The sequence below is a fragment of the Morus notabilis genome, unplaced genomic scaffold, assembly GCF_000414095.1.
Source record: "Morus notabilis unplaced genomic scaffold, ASM41409v2 Scaffold62, whole genome shotgun sequence".
Lineage (NCBI taxonomy): Eukaryota > Viridiplantae > Streptophyta > Magnoliopsida > Rosales > Moraceae > Morus > Morus notabilis.
Window position 1 is genome coordinate 254,496 of NW_010365441.1, and position 25,795 is coordinate 280,290.

Sequence of the window (25,795 nt, forward strand, 5' to 3'; positions counted from 1 at the left end):
TAAGGAACAAAAAGTGAGAAATACAATACAGTGGAGTGTATTTTCACTGTTGTTGAGCAATTTATGATGTGTAGAAGCTTATGTTGTTTTACCTCGTCACACTTGCTTAGCAATTGTGGATATCATTAAAGGAGTAAATTGCGTTTTTCTTTTGAATATTTATATAGTTTTATTAGGCAGATCATAAAGAATTCTTCAAAACTTTATACATGTTTTACAATTCTGCAGCTGGAATTTAATTAAAACTTGGTATGAAATATGCATTTGTAGTTCGTTGGTAAGAAAGTTCTAATTTGATCTTAGGAAGGTTAATGTATTTATGTTTCTCTGTTATCAAAGTGGTTTGATATGTCTACCTACACATTCTTTAATTATGGGGTTGATATTCTGTATTTATGTTAATTAAGAACGTCATTCTCATATTTTGCTCTTCTTCAATGTCATTCTTAAGTATCCTCCATGTATTGGTGGTTGTTCATATTGGTTTTGTAATGCAGGTTGGTTGGATTGCCCTCCAGCTGGTAACGAAATATGTTGCATGATACCTTCTAAGGTTCCACTTGGTGAATCTTATGATTGTATTCTTCCTGGTAAAAGATACTCGTTCAAACAAGTAATTCATCAACAGAGGGTTTTAGGAAGAAAAGTAAGTGCTTTGCACTAGAAAAAGAGTTCTTTTTCCATTACAAAGTATTATTTAGATGCTTTTCTTTTCTGCTATTTGAATGATTATTAAATCATATTCACATTTCAGCTTGGTTTAGTGATTGATTTGACAAATACTTCTGGTTACTATCAAACAACGGATCTAACTAAAGAGGGTACTAAACATGTTAAGGTCAGTAGTGTTGTCTTGTGCATGGATACAGTTTTGTTTGCCGGTATGTTCCCTAGCTGATTTTTTTTTTATTTTTTTGCCCCTATGTGCTTGTAATCTAGATCCAATGCATGGGGCGTGGCTCTGTGCCTGACAATCCATCTGTCAACCAGTTTGTCTACGAGGTTTATTCTCTATCATTCAATACACATATATGATATGAGTTATAATTGATATTTTCTTTACTATTATTTAAGAGCAAATTGTATTTAGCATTTACTAATTGTAATGGACCTCCAGTGGGGTTTCATGTCTGAGTACATTGTTCATGCATCATTCAAGAAATCAAGGACTCATAATTATGCTTTTTATTTTTTTTTTATAAGGACAATTGATTTGACTGTGGGTGGCAGCTTGTATGAATATGGTTCATGGTATGCTAGTTGCTTGCCTGTGTTTTGCATGGATTGTTCTTCTATGCATGCCCTTTCTTTCTTGTTTTTTGATTTTATTTTTTCACTGGTTAAACAAAATAAATGAATGTTTTTGAATTGCATGTTTTATATACCTTCTTCAACATAGTGGTATTTTGGTTATGCATACAACTACTCATTGCTGTTTCTTCTCCAGGTTTCTCAATTCCTTTTGCGTCAGAAACACTCAAAGAAGTATATACTCGTTCATTGCACACATGGGTACAATCGGACAGGATATATGATTATCCATTACCTGATGCGTTCACAGATATCAATGTCTGTCACTCAGGTCAGTTTTGTTCCTTTTTTTTTATTTTGATAGAAACGAAAGGTGAGTTTTGTACTTAGTTGTGTGTGTTTAGTTTGTTTTCTGCTCAAACGCCTGTTTATGCGTCCTTGTTCCTTTTTTGATCGCACAGGCAATTGCTATTTTTGCTGAAGCACGCCCTCCTGGCATCTCTAAACTTGATTACATCGAAGCATTCTATGCATTTTACCATGAAAGGAAGCCCGAAAATGTTCTTTGCCCACCAATGCCGGAGTGGGAAAGATCTGAATTCGATCTTAATGGAGAAGCAGTGACAGATGATGATGATGATGGAGGTTCAGCTGCTCCGGTGCATGTATGCTTATTCTTTACTTTAACTGGCGCTTTGTGTTGTGATGTTTTACTATACGAATATCACAATAAGCTGCTGTAAACTGAGTTGTTTTTCTGTTTTGGTGGGTCGACAAGACAGAGACTTTTATTTTACATGGAGGTCTTAGGATTTAAGCGGAAAGTGTATCACTTGACATGAAATTTCATTTTTCTCGAAAATTGCTGACCTATCATGTGTCTTAATTTGTCACTAATCTGATGGGGTGAAAGTCATTGGATGCATGTTTAAGGAATTATATTTGTCTTATTCCAATTTAAATGCCTTTTATATTGTCATAGACAGTTGTTGTTTTCTTAATTGTACCCTTTTTGTCTTCCAGGAGTTAGCCTTCATATCTCCATTAGAATCTCTGATAGAATAATAGGTTATTAGTATTTTATTACGTGTTTTGACTCTATTTCACCTTTGTTTGGTTGCCTCTACTACATACAGCAAGAAAAAAATTGGTTACTTTTAAGTGGTTTCGAGAAACTCTTGGATCTCTCCAAAGTTTCGCTAAATAGTGTAATATTATCATTTTATTGTTGGCTTTGTATTTACTGTTATTTATCAGCAGAAATATCCTTTAAACTAACCAATATTCGTCCTTTTTTTTCTCCCCCTTTTAAAGCAAATGCTCTTCCTTCTTCTATTACATGAATTGAAATTGAAATTTACGGTCTATGGATCACTATTAGAAAAAAAAGCGAATAAAAAATCCTCTCTTTGTACCTTCATTTATTGGTGAGGTAACTCGGTTGTTCAATTCTTTTTTTCCTGCTTATTCCTTTTATTATTGTTTATGTAGTGCTCGTTATTTTAGATCTGACATATGTCTTTTCTGTTCATCCTTTCATGCTATTGTAGGAGAGTCATGAGTTAGATGCAGTGATGACAAATGATGATATTTTGGGAGACGAGATTTCTTGGGACCAGCAAGATGACTGCGGCACTTCTGCTATTAACTCTTAAGTTGGGCGGCGGGGTAGGAACTTCGTGATATGATTAGTTTTTACGGTTGCATGCCCTCTATATACTCATATATATCTTAAATTCGTAATAATCAACACGTGATTATCAAACAACTTTACAAGTTTATCTTTCTACTTATTTTTGCTTAGCAAGCTATATAGATGCATCGATGTAACAAAAGTGCATTATTGTTGTCGTTCCTAGTTTCTTCCATCGTTTTTTCTTTTTCTTCCTATTTTGCCCTTCTGTTAATCATTTGTTCCTTTGGGTACGCTGTTTCTGAAATAAATGTTTCCAAATTTCGAATATAATGGATATTGACATGAATTTTAATGTTCTTGACTTGCAATTTTTTAACTATGTGATTCATATCTTCAATTTCAGACGAGAGGAAACTCCCAATTCCCAGGGTCACATCCAGTCTCGCTAAACAGGTTTAACTTCAAATAATCTTTTGTAACTGTTATATTGTCGTTGTTTCGATGAATGTTGTTACTATCAATATATTGTCTAATTCTGTGATCCACATAAGTTAATTTAGATTCTCTTTTTTACTTTTATTTGTCTGTGGGAGAATGGTTTATCTATCTAGAATAATAAGGGGAGAATTAGCAAAATAAAAAAAGGAAAGAAAAGAAAGTGGAAGAAGAAAGGAGAGAGAACAATAATTAAGAAAGGCACATTTAGAATCCATTTGATCTGTTTTAATATCGATGTCAAACAGTAGGAAAAATTTGTACATGTGTGTGTACACATATATAGTCCAAACTCTAGCTTAAAACTGAGAGATGAGGCTTACTCGTGTTTAGTAGTCAAAACTAGATCAGGCGTTCAAGAAGCAAATGAGAAAGCTGCAACCTTAATAAAATCAAGCAATATAAATCTCACCCTAAATCAGAAAACAAGTAAGCTTTACTCTACATGTATACACACACACACACACACACATATACAGATATATTTAAATAGACGTGTATGTAAGACCTTGTTGACATAATAATTTATAGTTAACGAGGTGAGAAGTGCAACATGGTTTTTAAGACTCTAAAGCACTCGAGGCTCTCATGATACGTGTAATTTATCGTTAAAATAGGAAGAATCTACTAAGATAAAAGGTTTGTTTCTTTTCAAAAAAAAAAAAAAAAAATCTACTAACATAAAAGAATCCTCTCAAGCTCAGCAGCAATGGAGACAAAGTTAAACAAGTATTGCAGTAGATAGGAAAAAAAAAAAGGAATGCCCCTAGACTTCTTGCCTGAGTTATCACTGAGGATGAGTCAGTACATATCCTCTTTTACAAGCAAAAAGATGAAAGTGTGAAAGCTCCAGATCATATTTAATGCAGCCATCCATTTTTATATTGTTTAGTTTAACTGTTTCCTAATGATTTTCAGTAGAATTGTTTATGGCTGTCGAGATACTTCTCCTCACTCTCTGCTCTTTTTGGACCTTTGTCAGGAGTTGGGCTTCATTTTTGTAATCTAGTTTTTTGAGGATTTGTTCTCCTCCTAGCCTGTACATAAGTCTTTTTATCAATATATAGCTTCCCTTTTTAAAATAAATAAATAAATAAAATAAAAGATACTTCTCCTATAATTATAGTTGCAAAACCGTTATCCAACTCTCTGTCTTTAGCTCTGATTGTCTTTCGAGTTAATTTATGAGAGAATCATTATACACCATGTTGCAATAGTGTACAATTTGAGCATAAAGAAAAGAAAGCCTGATTTTTGTAGATTTGACTCTCAAAGCATTCGATATCTCATATATTTTTCTTATACAGCTCAATAATGTGATTTGTTTTGCATTTGATTGTTGCACTTATATTTTATGTTAATAGTCCCTTTATATTGTTATATCAATCGTTTGTGATGATTTTGATGTTCTCTTGTGGATGCAGGGACAATTTACAGCTGCTGAGGCAACGATGTTATTATGCGACATGGAAAGCCGATGGGACACGATATATGATGCTAATAACTATTGACGGCTGCTACTTGATTGATAGAAGTTTCAACTTTAGAAGGGTTCAGATGAGAATTCCTTGCAAACCCACAAGCGATGTACACTTCGCACTTTTTTGAAAGAAACCCTTTAAAGTACATTATACTATATACTATAGAAGGCAATAAAAAACTGGTCCCTGGTGTTCCATCTTTTTTATCCCTCAAACTTTTTATATATTATAGGAGGCAGTCTTTTTATTGTTTCTTGAACAGTGTCAGATTTTTTTTTATCCATCATCTTTCGAAAAAGTCTGTGTTCACTTACTTTTGTTTTTATTGTTTTACTCTCAGTTTCTTATTCATTCGTTTGTTTTTTGTTTGGGAGTTTTAGTCATTTTCGTAGTATATACTATCTAGTCTTTTTTGTCCCTTAACGTTAAAAAAATTCCGTGTGCCCCCTCACTTTTGCTTTTACTATTTTATCCTCAGCTTTTTATTTCTTCATTTGTTTTTTGTTTAAGCGTTTTGGTCATTTCAATGGTATATATTAAATGTCTTAGAAAACTTTTTTGAGAAGTTTTGTTAGGGCCCGTTTAGTTCGCTGATTCGAGTTTTTAATTTGAGTTGAGATGTGATTTTATATGAGAGTTTTTTACTGTAGCAAAAAAGTTAGATGTGATTGTTTGTGAGAGCTTTTTACTGTAGCAAAACTCGAATTCTAAACTCGAATTAACGAAATGAACGGAGCCTAATCTTTTTCTTTCATTTAGTGTTAATTGAAGTGAGAAAGTGTATTTTAAATAGTGCACTTTTAACCGAAACGATATAATTTTGGTTGAAAATGTACAATTTTTTTACTTTTTTTTAGTCTTTTATTTTAGGTTGTTTTTATTTTTCATTCTAAAACTTATTCGTTTTATTTTTATTTTAGTCCTTTTAACTTTTTATTTTTTTTTCTTTTTGTCTTAAAATTTTATTTTTATTTTCATTTTGGTTTCTTTTGCTTTAAAATTTATTCATTTTTCTCTTTTGGTTTTTTATTGTCAATGTTTCTTTGCTTTTGCCTTAAAATTTTGTTTACCTTAAAACTTATTCATTTCTTCATTTTAGTCCTATTACTTTTTTTTAACTTTTTGTCCTAAATTTTTTTCTTTTTTTTTTGTTTCTTTTGCCCTAAAACTTATTTATTTATTTTTTTCATTTGTCTTTTTTTGACGTCTTTTTTATTCTTTACCTGAAACTTTTTTTTTTTTTTTTTCATTTTGCTCATTTTGCCTTAAAACTTATTTATTTCTCCATTTTATCCTTTTTTGACTCTTTTTTTTTATTTTTTCTTAAATTTTTTTTTTTGTTTTGGTTCATTTTACTCTAAAATTTAGTTATTTCTTCATTTTTGTCTTTTTTGACCCTTTTTTATTTCCTTCCTAAAATTTTATTTTTTTGCTTTGGTTCCTTTTGTCTTAAAACAATAATTATTTATTCATTTTAGTTGTTTTTTGACTTTATCTTGGCTTCTTGCCTTAAAATTTATTTTTTCTTATTTTCGTTCCGCATTGAAATTTTATATTCAAATCTTATATGTTTTTAATAATAACATGATAATTAATTAATTATAACTTAACACACATATTACTTTTCACATGTAAAAGCACGTAGAGTTCAACTAGTATATTATGTACTTTGAATAGTTCTTTTGTATCTAGGTAAATAGTCTTTTGTGCAGATAAATAGTAAGTGCATTCACTTTTAATGTATAGTTATGGATATAGATATTATATATACATATAGCATTGTGCACTGAAATTAAATTAAAAAAAAAACTGAATATCTATTTATACCATTCAAAATTAATAAAATAATACACTACATCAAATGAAGAAAAACAAATAACAACCAATATAAAAAGGCAACAAAGTTAAAGTAATGATACTAAAATTTCAATGTTAAAACTCATTAAAACCTTCTCTACCAAAAAGAAGTGTACTTCTCCGCTTTAATAATTTTTAAAAGCTTCTTTTTGAGATTGAATCAAACTTTCTATTTCCCTTTTGTCTTGAGTTTGAAATACCCCGTCAAGTTTATTCTTAAAACTTTATTTGGATATGCATGAAAACCATCAGCACAACATAACAACAATAACAAAAAATAAAATGGCTAATTTAAAATTAAAAAAACAGTAAAGGATTTTCTCCGATACGCCAACATACCGGTAAGTTAAGTTTTCTGTATGTCGGATCTGCATAAAATTACGTAAAAGTTAAAAAGTATGCAGATCCAATAATTAAAAAAACTGGTCTACCGGTACGTTAGGCGTATCAGAGAATCTTTCAAACAGTAATCAACAAGTATATACAAAAATGAATAAGATAGGTATAACGTAGAAACTGTAAACAAAAATATTGAGAAAATAGTAACAGTACAGTATTTAAAAGTAAAAAAAAGATCTTTGAGAGAATAGATTGTTGTTGTGAAAATGAAGAAATATGAATGCAAGTATAAGAAAGAGAAAAAGGAACATAATTTTCTAAATAAAAAAGAAAGAGGACAAAAAGATTGACATTAATTTTTTTTTCTTTTTTTTATACAAAGAAAAGGTTACAGTTTAATTGAGTTCTTTCCAATGCAGGATACTTATTAAACGTAAATCATTTTTTTTTTTTTTTACCTTTTCTGGATTGAGATTTTTTTCAAAAATCTCAATCCCTATTGACTATCCTATATTTGAGGGTACCACCTTGTGTGGTGAGTTTTAATATATATATATATATATATATATAATCGTTGGCTTCTCAAAGAAAATTAAAGGATTAATTTTATAAATATGTATTTTATTTTAAATTACCTTTTAATTTTTTTAAAATAGTTCAAAACATTCCTTAATCTATAGAAAATGTATCAAAATACTCTCTCCGTTTAAGTCCGTCTATAAAGTTAGCTAATTTGATAACGTGGCTTGTTATTAAAGCTTCACAAAAGTTGTTTAAAATATAAACTCTAATTATTAACAGACAAAACAATTAACCTTAATATAAATCACGCAAAATCAATAAAATTTAAAATTTAAAAACGAATAAAAGAACAAACAAAACAAAAGTTTGAAAAACAAAAAATAAATAACAAAAAATAGATCAGATGAAGAACACAGATTTGAAAAATCTTTTAAAAAACATATATTCTTCCCCAAAAAATTTGTGTTCCATCACAAGCATGCCGCACGGGAGGGGATGAGTCGTCGAAGGGCATCGTAGCTAGGCTTGCACCGCCCCCAGCAGTGCTTCTTTGCGCGACCCATCCAGACACGATGAACCACACTTGTCGTCGCAGCCTTACAATCGCACCGCTCCCCTCGCGAACCCAACCAAACAACCTCAGAAGCGTGTTGCTTCCCTCGCGAACAACCATTCCGATCAAAAACCAACAACAACAACAACTGTACTATCTATATATCCCGAAACATATATATGTATCCTACCATATATCGCCATATTTAGATGATGAATCTTTGGTTCTTGTCTGCAAAAACCCAAACTTGCTCTCCTCTCTCACACAAACAGGGAACATCCTTGTTGCTCTATCCAGATCGTGTATTTAAAATAAGAAAAGAAAAAGAAAGAAAAAGAGCAAAAGTAAAAACAAAATTGATGAAGAAGGAGAATGAAAAAGAAGAGTGTTAAAAATTGCATCGAGCCCAATGGGAGAAATAAAGGAAAGTTGGGTTTTTTTTTTTTTTTTTTTTTCTGGTATCAAATCTTATGATTTTTTAATGTTTTTTATTTTTTTGAAATAGCGTTTTTGTTCATTCTCTATTTTTTAATATTTAACCATTTCATGTAGTTAATTAGAATTTAATGACTTAAATTAATTTTTAATAGTTGCCACATCAACAAATTTATTGAGATTATGAAAAAAGTATTTTGATACGTTTTTTATGAATTAAAAGGTATTTTGAACTTTTTTAAAAAACCATGAGATATTTTAAAATAAGGTATTAAAGCGGACATTTACGAAATTAATCCAAAATTAATCTAAATGGTATATAAAAAATATGGCAAATTCCATGGTAGGGGGCGCTTTTTCCTTGCCGGTAAGGTGAAATAATAAAGACCGTTAGATTAAAACTTTGGTCCAAAATACTTATTGTTCTGTAGAAACAAGAATAAAGACTACCACACCTAATCAAATCTTTTATTCACACCACTAAAAAAAAAAAAAAAAAAACCTTCCTTCCCTAACGCAAATTTTGCAGACCCAATCCCTAATTGGCAAACCCATCTTTGATACCCCAACTTAATTTGCAGACCCACCAGCCACCACCACCTCCAGTTTCACCCCACGGCATCCTGCACCCCGCACACCCAACTTCTCCCCTCTCTCCGACAGAAGCCCTCTCTTACAACGGCGCATGCAAGACGGCGTCAACTCGCCTATCCTTGGACTGCAGTCCTCCCCCACGACGGCGCCGGCATAATGGACTCCGTCACGGGCTTCGTCAAGAGAATCACTGATTAATGGAGGAAGTGCGTGTGATTTATGTCGGTTGGTTTCATTTTCCGTTGATTGTGGCTCCGGGTTTCCACTTACTTCATCATCTTGTTGCTCGTTCATCGAAGACACTAAATTCGCTGAAGATCTCGGATTACATGCGTTTATGAATACTCAGATTTCTTCGAAAACAGGTTTCTCTCTAGTCTTTCGGTTTTTTTTTTTTTTTTTTTTTTTTTTTTTTTTTTTTTTTTTTTCTCTCTTTTCTTTCGGAAAAGGGATTTATAGTCTATACTTTATGGTTATTACTAATATGATTATTGTTATCCTTAATATTTTCTGAATTTTGTGTAAGTTATTATTATGTCTACAATTTGGAGAGTTCATACTTGTCACGAGAATATAGAAGAGGTGTTTGGGGAAGAAGAAAATGAAGGAATTTTCGAGGAAACAATAGATTCGGAAACTGGAGCAAACAAAACCGTAATCTCATTCACTTTTTTCTCTCTTGATTCAGTTTAGGGACTTGGATTTGCTTGTTTCGAAATCAACCTGTTAGGAATTTTGATAATTTGAAGGTTGGTTTCTGGGTTGTATGAATTCTTTGGAATTGTTGATTGCAAGGAAAATTTGATAATTTGAAGGTTTCTGAGTTGTCTTAATATAGGCTATACGTAAACCTTCACTAAAATTTAATATGGATCGTTGGATTTCACCCTACCGGTAGGGGAAAAAAGCTCCCCCTACCATAGACATGCCCAAAAAATATAATAGAAACAGGCCTAAATTGTAGGCTTAAAACTTTAGGGCCTTAAGCAGCCGCTTAACCTGCCTTAGGGTTAAGCCGGCTCTGTTCTTAGCAACCTCATAGGTTTCTTCACATGCTTGCTTTTCTGCAAGAAAAAGAGTTCATACTTGTCACGAGAATATAGAAGAGGTGTTTGGGGAAGAAGAAAATGAAGGAATTTTCGAGGAAACAATAGATTCGGAAACTGGAGCAAACAAAACCGTAATCTCATTCACTTTTTTCTCTCTTGATTCAGTTTAGGGACTTGGATTTGCTTGTTTCGAAATCAACCTGTTAGGAATTTTGATAATTTGAAGGTTGGTTTCTGGGTTGTATGAATTCTTTGGAATTGTTGATTGCAAGGAAAATTTGATAATTTGAAGGTTTCTGAGTTGTCTTAATATAGGCTATACGTAAACCTTCACTAAAATTTAATATGGATCGTTGGATTTCACCCTACCGGTAGGGGAAAAAAGCTCCCCCTACCATAGACATGCCCAAAAAATATAATAGAAACAGGCCTAAATTGTAGGCTTAAAACTTTAGGGCCTTAAGCAGCCGCTTAACCTGCCTTAGGGTTAAGCCGGCTCTGTTCTTAGCAACCTCATAGGTTTCTTCACATGCTTGCTTTTCTGCAAGAAAATAACAATATCTTTGCTAAAAAGTTAATGTTTATATTCATTCCACGCCCACAAAAAAAAAAAAAGGAGCCCGTTGAAGGGCAATGCAAGCCAATCCCTCTGTAAGATTCTTGAAGGTACCCTCTTTGGTGATATTTTGTTTTCCGTAGATGGCGTTTCTGTAGTAATATTCTGCAAGTTCAGTTCAAACCTCATCCAATTGGTTTTGCAATGTTCTTGGGACAATTATGCATGCTTAGTTGGTCTCTCTACTAATTAGACTTTGATAACCAAATGACCAATGAATCTGCCTCATGGTATTTAGTCTCTTGAGCAGAATTTTAAGTTTGAATCCTCGTAAACAATCATGTGCTAGACAAAACGCCCCGATTCCTGATTCTGCCTTTAAATATGAGTCATATATGTTATCGCTCGATTCCCTATTGATGTTTAGGGAATATTTACGTCTGTTGTGCATGAAATGCTAATTCAAGTTGTTATTCAAATGGCATAGGTATTCTTTTGAGAAAGTGACTTGTGGGCGTTCGATAACGTTTGCTGGTGAATATTGCATGATCGATTATGAATGATTGTTGCAATGGACTTGAATGTCTCCCCAGTACCTGAAGAAGATGAAGAGACTTTTGATAGGCATATAGAAGAGTACAGTGCACCTGAACACGAAGAACGTGTAGAGTCTGCAGTCGACATCGCTCGTCGGGTATCTTTTCTCATTTCTTGTTTGGCTTGCATACCCTCCAACTCATGATAATTGGGTGTATTGTCTTTCACTATTTTTGTATACTTAATAGTATCAACCAGAATCTAGCTCGCTTTAATAGTAGTTTAGTGATCTCATCTTTCACATATTGCCTTAGTGAGTTGTTTTGTTCAAGATGATGTGCATGCACATGCTAGTAATGTCAATGTGCATTGATTCACGCACACTTGCATTTTAGCAATCATGAGTGGCCTTACATATTTAAAATATTAAGAAGGATTTTAAGAAAGTACATTAAGGACTTCATATGGACTCGATTGAGACCAAATACTATAATTACTTAGTTTTCTGGTGATAGAAAAGGGAAAGAAGAAAGAAAATAAAAAACCACTACTTGATAATCAGTCTTAATAGCAAGTATTTGTCTTAAACTTTTGGTCAATACATTTCTGGAGTTTGAAGATTCTTGGTCCCCTCCTTGTTTTTCAATTTCTATGACTATGTGCTGGAACTTTGCTCGGCTTCTATCTCAACTTTTTGTCAGACAACTTGCTAGAACAATAGTGTTTTTTTTTTTGTTTTAAAAAAAATAATATATAAGAAACTGACAATTTTAAGCAAAAGAATAAAATAACAAATGCAAATAGAAACAATATGGACGACATATCCATCAAGCAGACCAAGGAGATAACATAACGTACTTACACAAAGTCACTATAAAGTTACATAACCATTGACCCAAACATACGGACAAAAAAGGAATCAATAATTCTTCCCAACTTAGCATGATCATAGACAATGGGAAATCCTTGAAGGAAGGACTCCTCTTTAACTTGCTTGAACAGTAGTAGTCACGTCTTGATTCTGAATTTTATGTAATGACCAGTTTAAACACAACATTTCTTAGAATATTCGGTAGTTATGCATTATGAACTGAATTTAGAAATTTCTTTTCTTTCATTTTTTGGTTTGCTTATCCTTCATATTTGCATGCATGCTTTTTCTGTTAGGAGCGTGAAGAAAGACGTATGCGACTAAAAAGAGACCGCACAGATGATAGGCCAATGCAAATGTCTCAACCACCTTACTATGATCAATTTCAAGCAAAAACACAAAAAACTTATGACAAGAGCAGGCTGCCCCCTGGTAGGTTTTTATTTTATTTTCTTGTGCTCCAGTACAGTTGTTAAAGTGCTAGAAGACGTTCATTTTCAAAGTTGCATGATAGTGTATTTTCACTGTTGTTGAGCACTTTATGATGCGTAGAAGCTTATGTTGTTTTACCTCGTCACACTTGCTTACTAATTGTGGATCATTTAAGAAGTAATGCATTTTTCTTTTGAATATTTGTATAGTTTTATTAGGCTGATCAATTCTTCAAAACTTTTTACGTGTTTTACAATTCTGCAGCTGGAATTTAATTAAAAGTTGGTATGAAATATGTATTTGTAGTTCGTTGGTAAGAAAGTTCTAACTTGATCTTAGGAAGGTTAATGTATTTATGTTTCTCAGTTATCAAAGTGGTTTGATAAGTCTACCTACACATTCTTTAATTATGGGGTCGATATTCTGCATTTATGTTAATTAACAACGTCATTCTCATATTTTGCTCTTCTTCAATGTCATTCTTAAGTACCCTCCATGCATTGGTGGTTGTTCATATTGGTTTTGTAATTCAGGTTGGTTGGATTGCCCTCCAGTTGGTAACGAAATATGTTGCATGATCCCTTCTAAGGTTCCACTTGGTGAATCTTATAATGATTGTATTCTTCCGGGTAAAAGATACTCGTTCAAACAAGTAATTCATCAACAGAGGGTTTTAGGAAGAAAAGTAAGTACTTTAGGAATAAAAGTAAGTACTTTGCACTAGAAAAAGAGTTCTTTTCCCATTACAAAGTATTATTTAGATGCTTTTCTTTTCTTCTATTTGAATGATTATTTAATCATATTCGCATTTCAGCTTGGTTTAGTGATTGATTTGACAAATACTTCTCGTTACTATCAAACAATGGATCTAAAGAAAGAGGGTATTAAACATGTTAAGGTCAGTAGTTTTGTCTTATGCATGGATATAGTTTTGTTTGCCTGTATGTTACCTAGCTGAAACTCTTACTTCTTTTTTCTTTTTTTTCTTTTTTTTTTCTCTCTCTCCCTATGTGCATGTAATCTAGATCCAATGCAAGGGGCGTGGCTCTGTGCCTGACAATCCATCTGTCAACCAGTTTGTCTACGAGGTTTATTCTCTATCATTCAATACACATATATGATATAAGTTATAATTGATATTTTCTTTACTATCATTTAGTAGCAAATTGTAATTAGCATTTACTATTTGTAATGGACCTCCAGTGGGTTTTCATGTCTGATTACATTGTTCATGCATCATTCAAGAAATCAACGACTCATAATTACGCTTTTTATTTTGTTTGATGAGGATAATTGATTTGACTGTGGGTGACAGCTAGTATATAAATGGTTCATGGTATGCTAGTTGCTTGCCTGTGTTTTGCGTGGATTGTTCTATGCCTTACCTTTCTTTCTTGTTTTTTGATTTTATTTTTTCACTGGTTAAACAAAATAACTGAATGTTTTTGAATTGCATATTTCAAATGCGTTCTTCAACATAGTGGTATTTAGGTTATGCATACAACTACTCATTGCTGTTTCTTCTCCAGGTTTCTCAGTTCCTTTTGCGTCAGAAACACGCAAAGAAGTATATACTCGTTCATTGCACACATGGGCACAATCGGACAGGATATATGATTATCCATTACCTGATGCGTTCACAGATGTCAATGACTGTCACTCAGGTCAGTTTTGTCCCCTGTTTTTTTGTTTTTTTTTTATAGAAACGAAAGGTCAGTTTTGTTGTGTGTGTTTAGTTTGTTTTCTGCTCAAACGCCTGTTTATGTGTCCTTGTTTCTTTTTTGATTGAACAGGCAATTGCTATTTTTGCTGAAGCACGCCCTCCAGGCATCTATAAACCTGATTACATCGAAGCATTATATGCATTTTACCATGAAAGGAAGCCCGAAAAGGTTCTTTGCCCACCAACGCCGGAGTGGAAAAGATCTTCTGAATTCGATCTTAATGGAGAAGCAGTGCCAGATGATGATGATGATGGAGGTTCAGCTGCTCCGGTGCATGTATGCTTATTCTTTACTGTAACTGGTGCTTTGTGTTGTGGTGTTTTAGTATATGAATATCATGATAAGCTGCTGTAAACTGAGTGGTTTTTCTGTTCTGGTGGGTAGACAAGACAGAGACTTTTATTTTACATGGAGGTCTTAGGATTTAAGCGGAAAGTGTATCACTTGACAAGAAATTTTAATTTTCTCGGAAAAAAATTTCTGACCTATCATGTTTCTTAATTTGTGACTAATCTGATGGGGTGAAAGTCATTGGATGCATGTTTAAGGAATTATATTTGTCTTATTCCAATTTAAATGCCTTTTTCATTGTCATAGACAGTTGTTGTCTTCTTAATGGTACCCGTTTTGTCTTCCAGGAGTTAGCCTTCATATCTCCATTAGAATCTCTGATAGAATAATAGGCCATTAGTATTTTATTACAGGTTTTGACTGTATTTCACAGCAAGACAAAAAATTGGTTACTTTTAAGTGGTTTTGAGAAACTCTTGGATCTCTCCAAATTTTAGCTAAATAGTGTAATACTATCATTTTATTGATGGTTTTGTATTTACTGTTATTTATCAGCAGAAATATCCTTTAAACTAACCAATAATCGTCCCTCTTTTTTTAATTTTTTTTAATTTTTTAGCAAATGCTCTATCTTCTTCTATTACTTGAACTGAAATTGAATTTATGGTCTATCGATCACTATTTATAAAAAAAAGGAAATAAAAAAATCCTCTCTTTGTACCTTCATTTATTGGTTAGGTAACTTTGTTGTTCAATTTTTTTTTTTATTTTTTTTGCCTGCTTATTCCTTTTATTATTGTTTATGTAGTGCTCGTATTTTAGATCTGACATATGTCTTTTCTGTTCATCCTTTCATGCTATTGTAGGAGAGTCATGAGTTAGATGTAGTGATGACAAATGATGATATTTTGGGAGACGAGATACCTTGGGACCAGCAAGAAGCACTGCGGCACTTCTGCTATCAATCTCTTAAGTTGGGCGGCGGGGTAGGAACTTCGTGATATGATTAGTTTTTATGGTTGCATGCCCTCTATATACTCGTATATATCTGAAATTCATAATAATCAACACGTGATTATCAAACAACTTTACAAGTTTATGTTTCTACTTATTTTTGCTTAGAAAGCTATATAGATGCATTGATGTAACAAAAGTGCATTATTGTTGTCGTTGTTAGTTTCTTCCATCGTTTTTTTCTTTTTCTTCCTATTTTGCCCTTCTGTTAATCATTTGTTCCTTTGGATACGCTGTTTCCAAATTTCAAATGTAATGGATATTGACATGAATTTTAATGTTCTCGACTTGCAATTTTTTAACTATGTGATTCATATCTTTAATTTCAGACAAGAGGGAACTCCCACTTCCCAGGGTCACATCCAGTCTCGCTAAACAGGTTTAACTTCAAATAATCTTTTGTAACTGTTATATTGTCATTGTTTCGATGAATGTTGTTACTGTCAATTTATTGTCTAATTCTGTTATCACATAAGTTAATTTAGATTCTCTTTTTTACCTTTATTTGTCTGTGGGAGATGGTTTATCTATCTAGAATAATAAGGGGAGAATTAGCAAACTAAAAAAAGGAAAGAAAAGAAAGTGGAAGAAGAAAGGAGAAAGAACAATAATTAAGAATGGTACATTTAGAATCCATTTGATCTGTTTTAATATCGATGTCAAACAGTAGGACAAATGTGTACATGTGTGTGTGTGTGTGTATATATAGTCCAAACTCTAGCTTAAAACTGAGAGATGAGGCTTACTCATGTTTAGTAGTCAAAACTAGATCAGGTGTTCAAGAAGCAAATAAGAAAGCTACAACCTTAATAAAATCAAGTAATATAAATCTCACCCTAAATCAGAAAATAAGTAAGCTTTACTACATGTACACACACACACACACACACACACACACACACACATACAGATATATTTATATAGACGTATATGTAAGACCTTGTTGACATAATAATTTATAGTTAACGAGGTGAGAAGTGCAACATGGTTTTTAAGACTCTAAAGCCCTCGAGGCTCTCATGATACGTGTAATATATCGGTAAAATAGGAAGAATCTACTAAGATAAAAGGTTTGTTTCTTTTCAAAAAAAAAAAAAAAAAAATCTACTAACATAAAAGAATCCTCTCAAGCTCAGCAGCAATGGAGACAAAGTTAAACAAGTATTGCAGTAGATAGGGAAAAAAAAAAAAGGAATAGCTCCTAGACTTCTTGCCTGAGTTGTCACTGAGGATTAGTCAGTACATATCCTCTTTTACAAGCAAAAAGATGAAAGTATGAAATCTCCAGATCATATTTAATGCAGCCATCCATTTTTATATTGTTTAGTTTAACTGTTTCCTAATGATTTTCAGTAGAATTGTTTATGGCTGTCGAGATACTTCTCCTCACTCTCTGCTCTTTTTGGACCTTTGTCAGGAGTTGGGCTTCATTTTTGTAATCTAGTTTTTTGAGGATTTGTTCTCCTCCTAGCCTGTACATAAGTCTTTTTATCAATATATAGCTTCCCTTTTTAAAATAAATAAATAAATAAAATAAAAGATACTTCTCCTATAATTATAGTTGCAAAACCGTTACCAACTCTCTGTCTTTAGCTCTGATTGTCTTTCGAGTTAATTTATGAGAGAATCATTATACACCATGTTGGAATAGTGTACAATTTGAGCATAAAGAAAAGAAAGCCTGATTTTTATAGATTTGACTGTCAAAGCATTCGATATCTCATATTTTTTTCTTATACAGCTCAATAATGTGATTTGTTTTGCATTTGATTGTTGCACTTATATTTATATGTTAATAGTTCCTTTATATTGTTATATCAATCGTGTGTGATGATTTTGATGTTCTCTTGTGGATGCAGGGACAATTTACAGCTGCTGAGGCAACGATATTATTATGCGACATGGAAAGCTGATGGGACACGATATATGATGCTAATAACTATTGACGGCTGCTACTTGATTGATAGAAGTTTCAACTTTAGAAGGGTTCAGATGAGATTTCCTTGCAAACCCACAAGCGATGTACACTTGCACTTTTTTGAAAGAAACCCTTTAATGTACATCTATTCTATACTTGAGGTGACATCTTCTTTTATCTGTTTTAAGGGTTTTGCCGAGAAGACTCATCATTTCACATTACTTGATGGAGAGATGATAATTGACACCCTGCCAGATTCACAGAAGCAGGAGAGAAGATATCTCATATATGATCTGATGGTGATTAACCAAATGTCTGTCATAGAGGTTGGATTTATATTCTTCAATTTCTACATATTATTTCTCTGCTGCAATGCCAATTTTGTTCTTTTCTTTCGTTTCCTTCCTTTTTATTTCTTTAAACAAGGCAAATTTAATTCAAGGGGAAAAACTTTACAAGTTTCTCTTAAAAATTTGAGTTTTCTCCGTGTCCTTTTAGATTTTTGTCCATCTTTTTTGTATGTCTAACTTTATTTGGGAATGATGCAGAGACCTTTTCATGAAAGGTGGAAGATGCTTGAGAAAGAAGTGATTGAACCTCGTAATCAGGAACGCCATAGTATTTACCAGAGTAGGAATCCTTATTATAGATATGACTTGGAACCATTCAGGGTACAGTTGCTAATCCAGGGTTGCTTAAATTCATTTTTTACTTGTGCTTTTATAGAACTTCATGCTGAGATTGATAAGCACAAACGTTTTAATAGGTGAGAAGGAAGGACTTCTGGTTGCTCTCTACTGTTACAAAGCTTTTGAAGGAATTCATTCCTAGGCTGTCTCATGATGCTGATGGTCTAATTTTTCAGGTGGTTGAGGATCAGAAACAGCTTAATGATTTAAAAATTCTTTTCTTCTGATAAATTTCTTTCATACTAGGTTTACATAATCTATGGCAATTTTTGGTTCCAAGAATTTATAATTTTTTTGTTTCAAATTCAATCATAATTTTCTCAGCCCATTGCCATAGAAAGGGCTTTTCGGTTACTATTATTATGTGATAATTGCGGTTCTTTGTTCAATATCTCTGATTATTAATGCTCGGGATGTATTACGCCCAGTATACGGCATAGGGATTATGACCAGCGTGTTTTAGATAGCTGAGCTATGGTTTTAATTATTTTATTGCACATTGCAATGTAAGCTCATAATCTTTACCTATCAGGGCTGGGATGATCCGTATATTCCCCGAACTCATGAAGGCCTCTTGAAGTGGAAATATCCTGAGATGAACTCTGTTGACTTTTTATTCGAGGTGGTTCCATCAACTGCATTGTATTATTTTAGCTATTACTTTAGTTATCACTCTTTTTCTTCCTATGTGGTCCCTAACATTCATGTGATTTTAATTTTTTAATGAAACCCGTTCTTTGTGTGGACAGATTGGTGATGATGATCGCCAGCTACTTTTCCTTTATGAACGGGGGAAGAAGAAACTGATGGAAGGAAATAGGGTTGTCTTCAAAGGTCAGTGGTTTCTTTAGTTTTCAGTTGTCTCTTGGCTCTGGTAATATTTTCTGCATCCCTTATTTAGTTGAGGACCCTGAACTTAGTTGAGGACCTTTTAACTTGATGGACAAATTCTGTTTTTTCTTATTATTTTTATGATTTTTTTTTTCTATGATACAAACTTTTATTAAAGAGTGGAAGACGTGTTTTTTTCGTTGGACATTGGACAGAGCAGTAGACAGAGTCCAATTTCTGACTTATCGTGTTCTGTTGTTCATCCTTGACAATTGAAGCATTTGGTAAAATTTTGTGTGATGAATTTTCCAGGACTCTTAGCAAGAAGGGTAAGAAATATAGGAACACGGTCTGAAACAAAATAGGGAAAATCTAAGAATTCTAGGATGGAGATATACCTTTCTTTTTCAACTAACGTCACATTCTGATATAGGACCGGTTAGAATAGAAGAATAGAGATAGAATTTAGAGAGAGAACATAATCAATAAGGAGAAACGGAACCAAGATGGAGAAGAATATTCAAGAGAGAGATAGAAATTTAGGAAGAACAAGAACTCAAGAGGGATAAACCAATAATCTCAATATCATTAATCATCAAAAACCTTCTTAAAAATAATAATCACTAATCTATTTATAGAGAATGAAATCCTAATCCTATTAAAAAAAGGAGATAAATATAAATAAATTTAAAATAATAAAAAGAAAAATATAATCCTAAAATCAAATTTAAATATTAAAAATAATCCTAATCTATTCGTCATCATTTTCCCTGGGTTGAAGAAACTCGACTTCGGCGAGTTTGGAAAGAATCATGAAGCAACAATCTTAAAAGCAAGAAATCTCTCGGCCTTAATACTGGATTTTGAAACGAGCCATTGGAGCTTGCAAGTTGATTCTGGAGAGACATTCTAGCTGTAGAGAAAACATCAACAACACTCGAGGCTTCTAATCACCATAGTTAGGAAACAATTCTATCTTACTGAAAATTAATTCCATAATCAAATTAGAAGGAAATTTAAGTAAATATGCATTAGATCCACTTTCAACAACTGATTCGGAGGAATTAGATTCATGGTTTTTAGAGGAGGTGGTTTATCAACAATAGGCTCAGGACAAGGAGTATCAATAATTTTGTTTTTTGTCACAACCTCGTTTTTGGCACCATCACTCTCAATAGATGGGTTTGGTAAACTAGGAATTGGGGAAGGGAGAATAGGCATAGACACACGGGTTTCTTTTGGTTTGGCTGGTTTCAAGATCAAAGTTTTCCCATTATGTTGAAAAACATATTGATTCCCTTTGGCATATCTCACATCATGATTATCAACCGAAGGAAGTCCTAACAAAATATGAGTAACATCCATAGGAAGGACATCACAATAAACATATAACTCATAAGGACCAAATTTAAGAGGTAGTAGACATCTTTCGGTGACTGCAAAATAACCTTTATCTTCCCAATGTACCCAAAACGGTTGAGGATGAGGTTCTGTTGGAATATTTAAACGGTTGACAAATTTGGTTGACATAACATTAATTTCACTACCCTCGTCAATAACACGTTTGCAAGGTGTATTGTTGACTAAGATATAAGTTTGAAAATAAGCAGTGTAATTTATGACCCAAACTTAATCTTCCGTTTGGTTGTAAGAATTCTCAAGAGCATAGGTAAATTGGCCATCATAATAGGAGTTGTGGTAGCGGTTAGATGATGGAAAATTCATAATGATTTTTTATTGTTTAATGGATCAAACACATTATTAAATTACCACCTAAAAGATTATAGAAAAAAAGTTCAAGAAATTAGGAAATTGTACCAACATAAGAAGCAACCCACAGTAGAAGGCAACGGTGCACTAAATCTTCACCATAGGCTTTGGGCTCCAAAATGTTGTCTGCAAACTCTTCATCATGAGCACAATAATAATAACGCCTTTTTTACTTTGATTTCTTCTGTGTTTTTTATTTTTATTTTTATTTTTATTTTTTTGGTTGCCGTCCACAACAATATGCAAACAATCAGCAGAATTTCTCTCCCATGCGTGTAGAGGATATGATGATAGGGTTCACTTTTTATTTTTTTTCTTAAGAGACTTATTGTTTTGGTATGGGAAAATGAAAAGAAAAAGGGATAGTTTTGGTCAAAGGAAGCGACTTCGCTCTGATACCAATTGATGTAGGACCGGGTAGAATAGAAGAACATAGATAGAATTTAGAGAGAGAACAGAAACAATAAAGAGAAACGGAACCAAGATAGAGAAGAATAATCAAGACAGAGAAATCTAGGAAGAACTCAAGAGGGATAAACCAATAATCTCAATATCATTAATAATCAAAAACCTTCTTAAAAATAACAATCACTAATCTATTTATAGAGAATGAAATCCTAATCCTATTCTAAAAAGGAGATAAATATAAATAAATTTAAAATAATAAAAAGATAAATATAATCCTAAAATCAAATTTAAATATTAAAAATAATCCTAATCTATTTGTCATCACATTCTCATTAGATAAGACAAAGTATGCTTAACCTTTTAGATATGGAAAAGAATGTTAGTTGATTAGGGCACTTCTGGCAGTCAACCTGTTTTTGCGACATTTTCAAGGCCTTCTACCATCGGATTGGACTTCTGGCCATGTTTTCTTTTAGAATACCGACTATACTATTTAAGGTCATTGCTTTCAATTGTTGGAGTTTGACATCAGAATGAAAAAAACAAGCTGGAATACTCGTCAAAAAAACAAAAAAATGTATGACCGGAATAACAAGACTTTCATCACCTAATCTCCTACTGTGATTTGCTGCTCATTCCAATGTGTTATTTTTGCGACATGACAACTGATGTTCTGCTAGCTTGTGGTGTCTAGTTTTTTGTTTGTTTGTTTTTTTTGTTGTTGTTGTTGTTGTCGTCGTCATTGTTGTTGTTGCTGTTATTTTTATTTATTTTGCAAACGAAACTTGATTAAGGCAAAATGGATAATGAAGGACAACCCATTGAAAAAAAAAAATATTGGACAATGCAAGGAGGATCCGAAGTCCACGATGACAAGTTCATTAAAATAATAATTTTTTTTGTTGTTGTCGTCATCGTCGTTGTTGCTGTTATTATTATTTATTTTGAAAACGAAACTTCATTAAGGAAAAATGGTTAATGAAGGACGACCCAATGAAAAAAAAAAAAAAATTGGATAATGCAAGGAGGATCCAAAGTCCCACGAAACTGGAAAAAACTGAGAGAACAACATAACTATGATGTCTCTTGTATTGCTATCTGCTGTTTGGCCAAAAACGTTGTGCTGACTAAAAAAAATGTAAAAATTTGAATTTGCATCTGTACTGCTAGATGTTGGAATTTATTCTTATCTTCCAGCAGCCTGCTTTCTTTTGTATATTGTTACTCTCTGGCTTACAGGTACGCTGGAGGCTTTATGAACTCCCGCTTTTGTAACTTTGAAGTTTGTTTGGATTTATGATAGTTTGCATTCATGTTAGTCTACAAAATTGCTGCTCATTGGTGGTTGGTGTCGGTGGAACTTTTGCTTATATGTAGGTTCATATATGTTTTTGAACCCAGCTGTTGCCCATTTTTAGCAGTTCGTCTGTCCCCTCTAGAGAATCCATTTATTTGCTAACATCAAGTTACTCAAACTGTTTATATTTTATTGATGATGCGAATCCATGTTTCTGATTTCGTAACTCCCAAAACTGAAAATTTCAGATGGTTCAGATCCCTCAATTTACTCTGGAAAAATTATCGAGTGTTCTTGGGATCCTGAAGAACAAGTGTGGACGTCTATGCGTGTTAGGACGGACAAAAATACTCCAAATGATTTCAACACTTACAAAAAGGTTACTGCTCTCTATTCTCTCTCTCTCTCTCTGATCTGTTTATTTGTTACTAATCTTACCCGAGCTTGGACATATACTGATGCTGCTTGCATTGATTTCTTGCAAACAGGTCATGCGGAGCATAAGGGACAACATCACAGAAGAGGTCCTGTTGAATGAGATATCTGAGATTATTCGCCTGCCTATGTATGCTGATAGGATTCGGAACGATAGCAAAGCTGCCCACCAGCATGCAAATTCAGGGCGGAGGAGGTGACGAGTGAGAAATTCTTGTTCAAGACGCATCGTCCTGCTCTTGTGAGTCGTGGACAGGGTTCTGTTAACTTCAAATTGCGTTTGTTTCCGGCATGTCAATAGATGACTCTCAAGAGATAATTTCATGTAATTAGCTACACTTAGTTGCTATTATTTGTAGCGTAGTGCTGTGCCGGTGAGTTGCATGATCCGGCTGGTATGTCTGATGGCCCTCAGAATCAAGAGCTTTTAAACTGTTTCGTTCTGGTAGTTGATCTAGATCAAGTTGTTTAGGTTTAGGTTTCTCCATGTATATTAATATGATATTAGTGTAAGTTGTTTAAAAGTAGCCATTTTTTTGCGAGTTTTGCCTTTTTTATATAATGTGAATATGACCGGAAACTGTGGAACAGTTCCTTTCCCTGCAATGCTTTTGCGTCCGTGGTAATCTCCAATCCGCCCCACTTGATCCCAGCCCCGTCATTGTAGGATAAACCATTTATCAACCTTTTTTTATTTTTTGAGGCGTTATCATTTTAATCTGGGAAATAAAATGATTTTGAATATGTTGTATATTGCAAGAAACTAACCAGAACAAAAGACAGCAGAAGGAGAAATACGAGACTTTCTATTCTTTTCTTATCAGTTGTGAAGGATGGTTATACAAGTTAACACCACCTCTATTTATAACCTAAAGATCATAAGTAGAGGTTATAGGAGAAGGCATAAATTGCATAAGTGCAAATATAAGAGGAATAATGAATAAATAATATTTTAAATTAAAAGAGGAATAATTAATAAATAATATAAAATATTAAGAGGGGAAATAATGGGTTTAAATGAGTGGTTTAATATCCATGAAGGTTATGGAATATTAAGAGCTAGCCTCTAGTGCAATTAATTTACCACTCTTAGATGTCCACTATTAAGAATGCGTCTCATTAAAAATCTTATTAAGAAAAAACCATTTGGGAAAAAATCTAAGTGAAGGGAAAAAAATATATATTATTCTTATAGGTTTTGCGTTGGGAACTATCTCATTAAAACATTGTCAGGAAAACTTAATAGGACAAAACCTAGGCTAAGAGAAAAAAGTACAGTACCAAAAAGTATTCCCCTATATCTTCTTCAAAGATCCCCAAATTGACGCATGCCAGTCTTATGTACCAATTTCTCAAATGTTATAGGAAGTGGTTTTGTAAATAAATCTACCAAGTTGTCACCGGAGCAAATTTGGACTTCTTTTTCTCCTTTCTTTTGAAGTTCAAGCATGAAAAAGAATTTGGCTGAAATATGCTTAGTTCTGTCTCTTTTTATGTAACCTCCATTGAGTCGAGCTAGCGATACAGGCTGCATTATCTTTACACAATACCTTTGGATTTTCTTTGTTGAATGGAAGATCACATGTTTTCCTTACATGTTGTACCAGATATCTAAACCAAACATATTCTCGGCCTACAGATATTTAAACCAAACATATTCTGGGCCTGCCTCATGAATTACCAATATTCCAGCATGATTTGAAGATGTGGCGGTGAGGGTTTGCTTAGTGCAGTTAGCAAGATACCTTAGTGCACCAATATACCTTACTCGTGGACCAAGAATTTCTTCATTAGTTATCATTTTGAGAATGAAAAGGATCCTCTTTCACATCAAGGGATTGAAAAACCATGGAAGAGCTCAATGGATGGGATTTATTCATATTAAAACGTTTCAATACTATCTCGATATAGTTGATTGATGAACAAAAATCCATCCACACAAATGCTCGATCTGCAAGTCGAGACAAAATTTTATTTTTCATAAATCTTTCATTTCAAATTAATTTTTCGAATATGTTATCGTCTCATTAAGCTTTGAAGGAGTTCCAGTAATGTTCAAATCATTAACACAAACTGCAATAATAGCAAATTCAGACTTTAATTCCTTGATAAAAACACATGGATAAATTAGATTGTTAATGTATTACTCCTTCTAAAGATATCCAGACTTTGTAATTTAGTTGTATATATTTCCCAAGATTTGGAGTTGCGTGCTTCAAGCATTTTTAGTCCTTTAAGGACTTTCATGTAAATGTTACGATTAAATAATTCATACAGATAAAACTGTTATAACATCTATCAGATGCATATGAAGTCCTTTTGAAATTGTCAGACTAATAAAATATTTGAATGTAATTGCATCCACTTTTGGAGAATATTTCTCCTTATAATCAATACCAAGTCTATGTGAAAAATCTTGTGCTACAAATCGTGCTTTGTATCTTACAACATCATTTATCTGATCACGTTTTCACATAAATAGCCACTTGTAACCTATGATGGGTTTGGCACCTTTCGGTGTTTTGACAACAAGTCCAAAGATTTGGGGTTTTTCAAGTGAATTTAATTCTACTTGGGTTGCGTCTTTCCATTTTGGTCAATAATTTCTATGTTGATATGCTTCAACAGACTTGAGATCAAGATCCTTGCTTTCTTTTGTAATATCAAGAGCTATTGCATATGCAAATACATCGTCGACAATAATTTCATTCCATCTCTTTCTTGAAGTGAGATAACTTATTGAGATCTTTTCGCTAATATCATTTTTAAGTACCTGAACCTCTTATGGGGTTTTTTGTTTAGTTATATCA

General features: G+C 33.0%; 2 protein-coding genes across 4 annotated transcripts; both read left to right on the forward strand.

Moving 5' to 3' along the window:
- The first annotated feature begins 505 nt into the window (after nt 1-505).
- Nucleotides 506-4,990, forward strand: LOC21402718 (mRNA-capping enzyme). The gene is given in 10 exon segments (XM_024172184.1): nt 506-646; nt 755-838; nt 940-1,002; nt 1,448-1,582; nt 1,713-1,916; nt 2,802-2,874; nt 2,877-2,894; nt 2,897-2,919; nt 3,291-3,340; nt 4,807-4,990. Coding segments are annotated over 10 exon segments (942 nt in total). The 5' UTR covers nt 506-538.
- A 4,464-nt stretch (nt 4,991-9,454) lies between these two features.
- Nucleotides 9,455-23,527, forward strand: LOC21402720 (mRNA-capping enzyme). 3 transcript variants are annotated; one of them, XM_024172164.1, is made up of 18 exons: nt 9,455-9,528; nt 11,256-11,462; nt 12,473-12,608; nt 13,142-13,314; nt 13,423-13,506; nt 13,634-13,696; nt 14,138-14,272; nt 14,402-14,608; nt 15,490-15,609; nt 15,967-16,016; nt 17,497-17,659; nt 17,744-17,881; nt 18,104-18,226; nt 18,322-18,420; nt 18,777-18,866; nt 18,994-19,078; nt 22,799-22,929; nt 23,039-23,527. In XM_024172164.1, the coding sequence occupies exons 2-18, from the start codon at nt 11,328-11,330 to the stop codon at nt 23,183-23,185; spliced, it is 2,079 nt and encodes a 692-aa protein (XP_024027932.1). In that variant the 5' UTR covers nt 9,455-9,528; nt 11,256-11,327; the 3' UTR covers nt 23,186-23,527. The 3 variants fall into 3 exon arrangements, with proteins under 3 accessions (XP_024027932.1, XP_024027934.1, XP_024027933.1); XM_024172166.1 differs by having other exon boundaries at nt 13,142-13,293; XM_024172165.1 differs by lacking the exon at nt 9,455-9,528 and adding an exon at nt 10,249-10,343.
- The last annotated feature ends 2,268 nt before the right edge of the window (nt 23,528-25,795 follow it).

Coding starts and splice junctions, on each gene's coding strand:
- LOC21402720 (XM_024172164.1), top strand. CDS start 11,328: ATGATTGTTGCAATGGACTTGAATGTCTCCCCAGTACCTGAAGAAGAT. Junction 12,609..13,141: donor CAAGAGCAGGCTGCCCCCTG/GTAGGTTTTTAT, acceptor TTTGTAATTCAG/GTTGGTTGGATTGCCCTCCA. Junction 13,697..14,137: donor TCAACCAGTTTGTCTACGAG/GTTTATTCTCTA, acceptor TTTCTTCTCCAG/GTTTCTCAGTTCCTTTTGCG.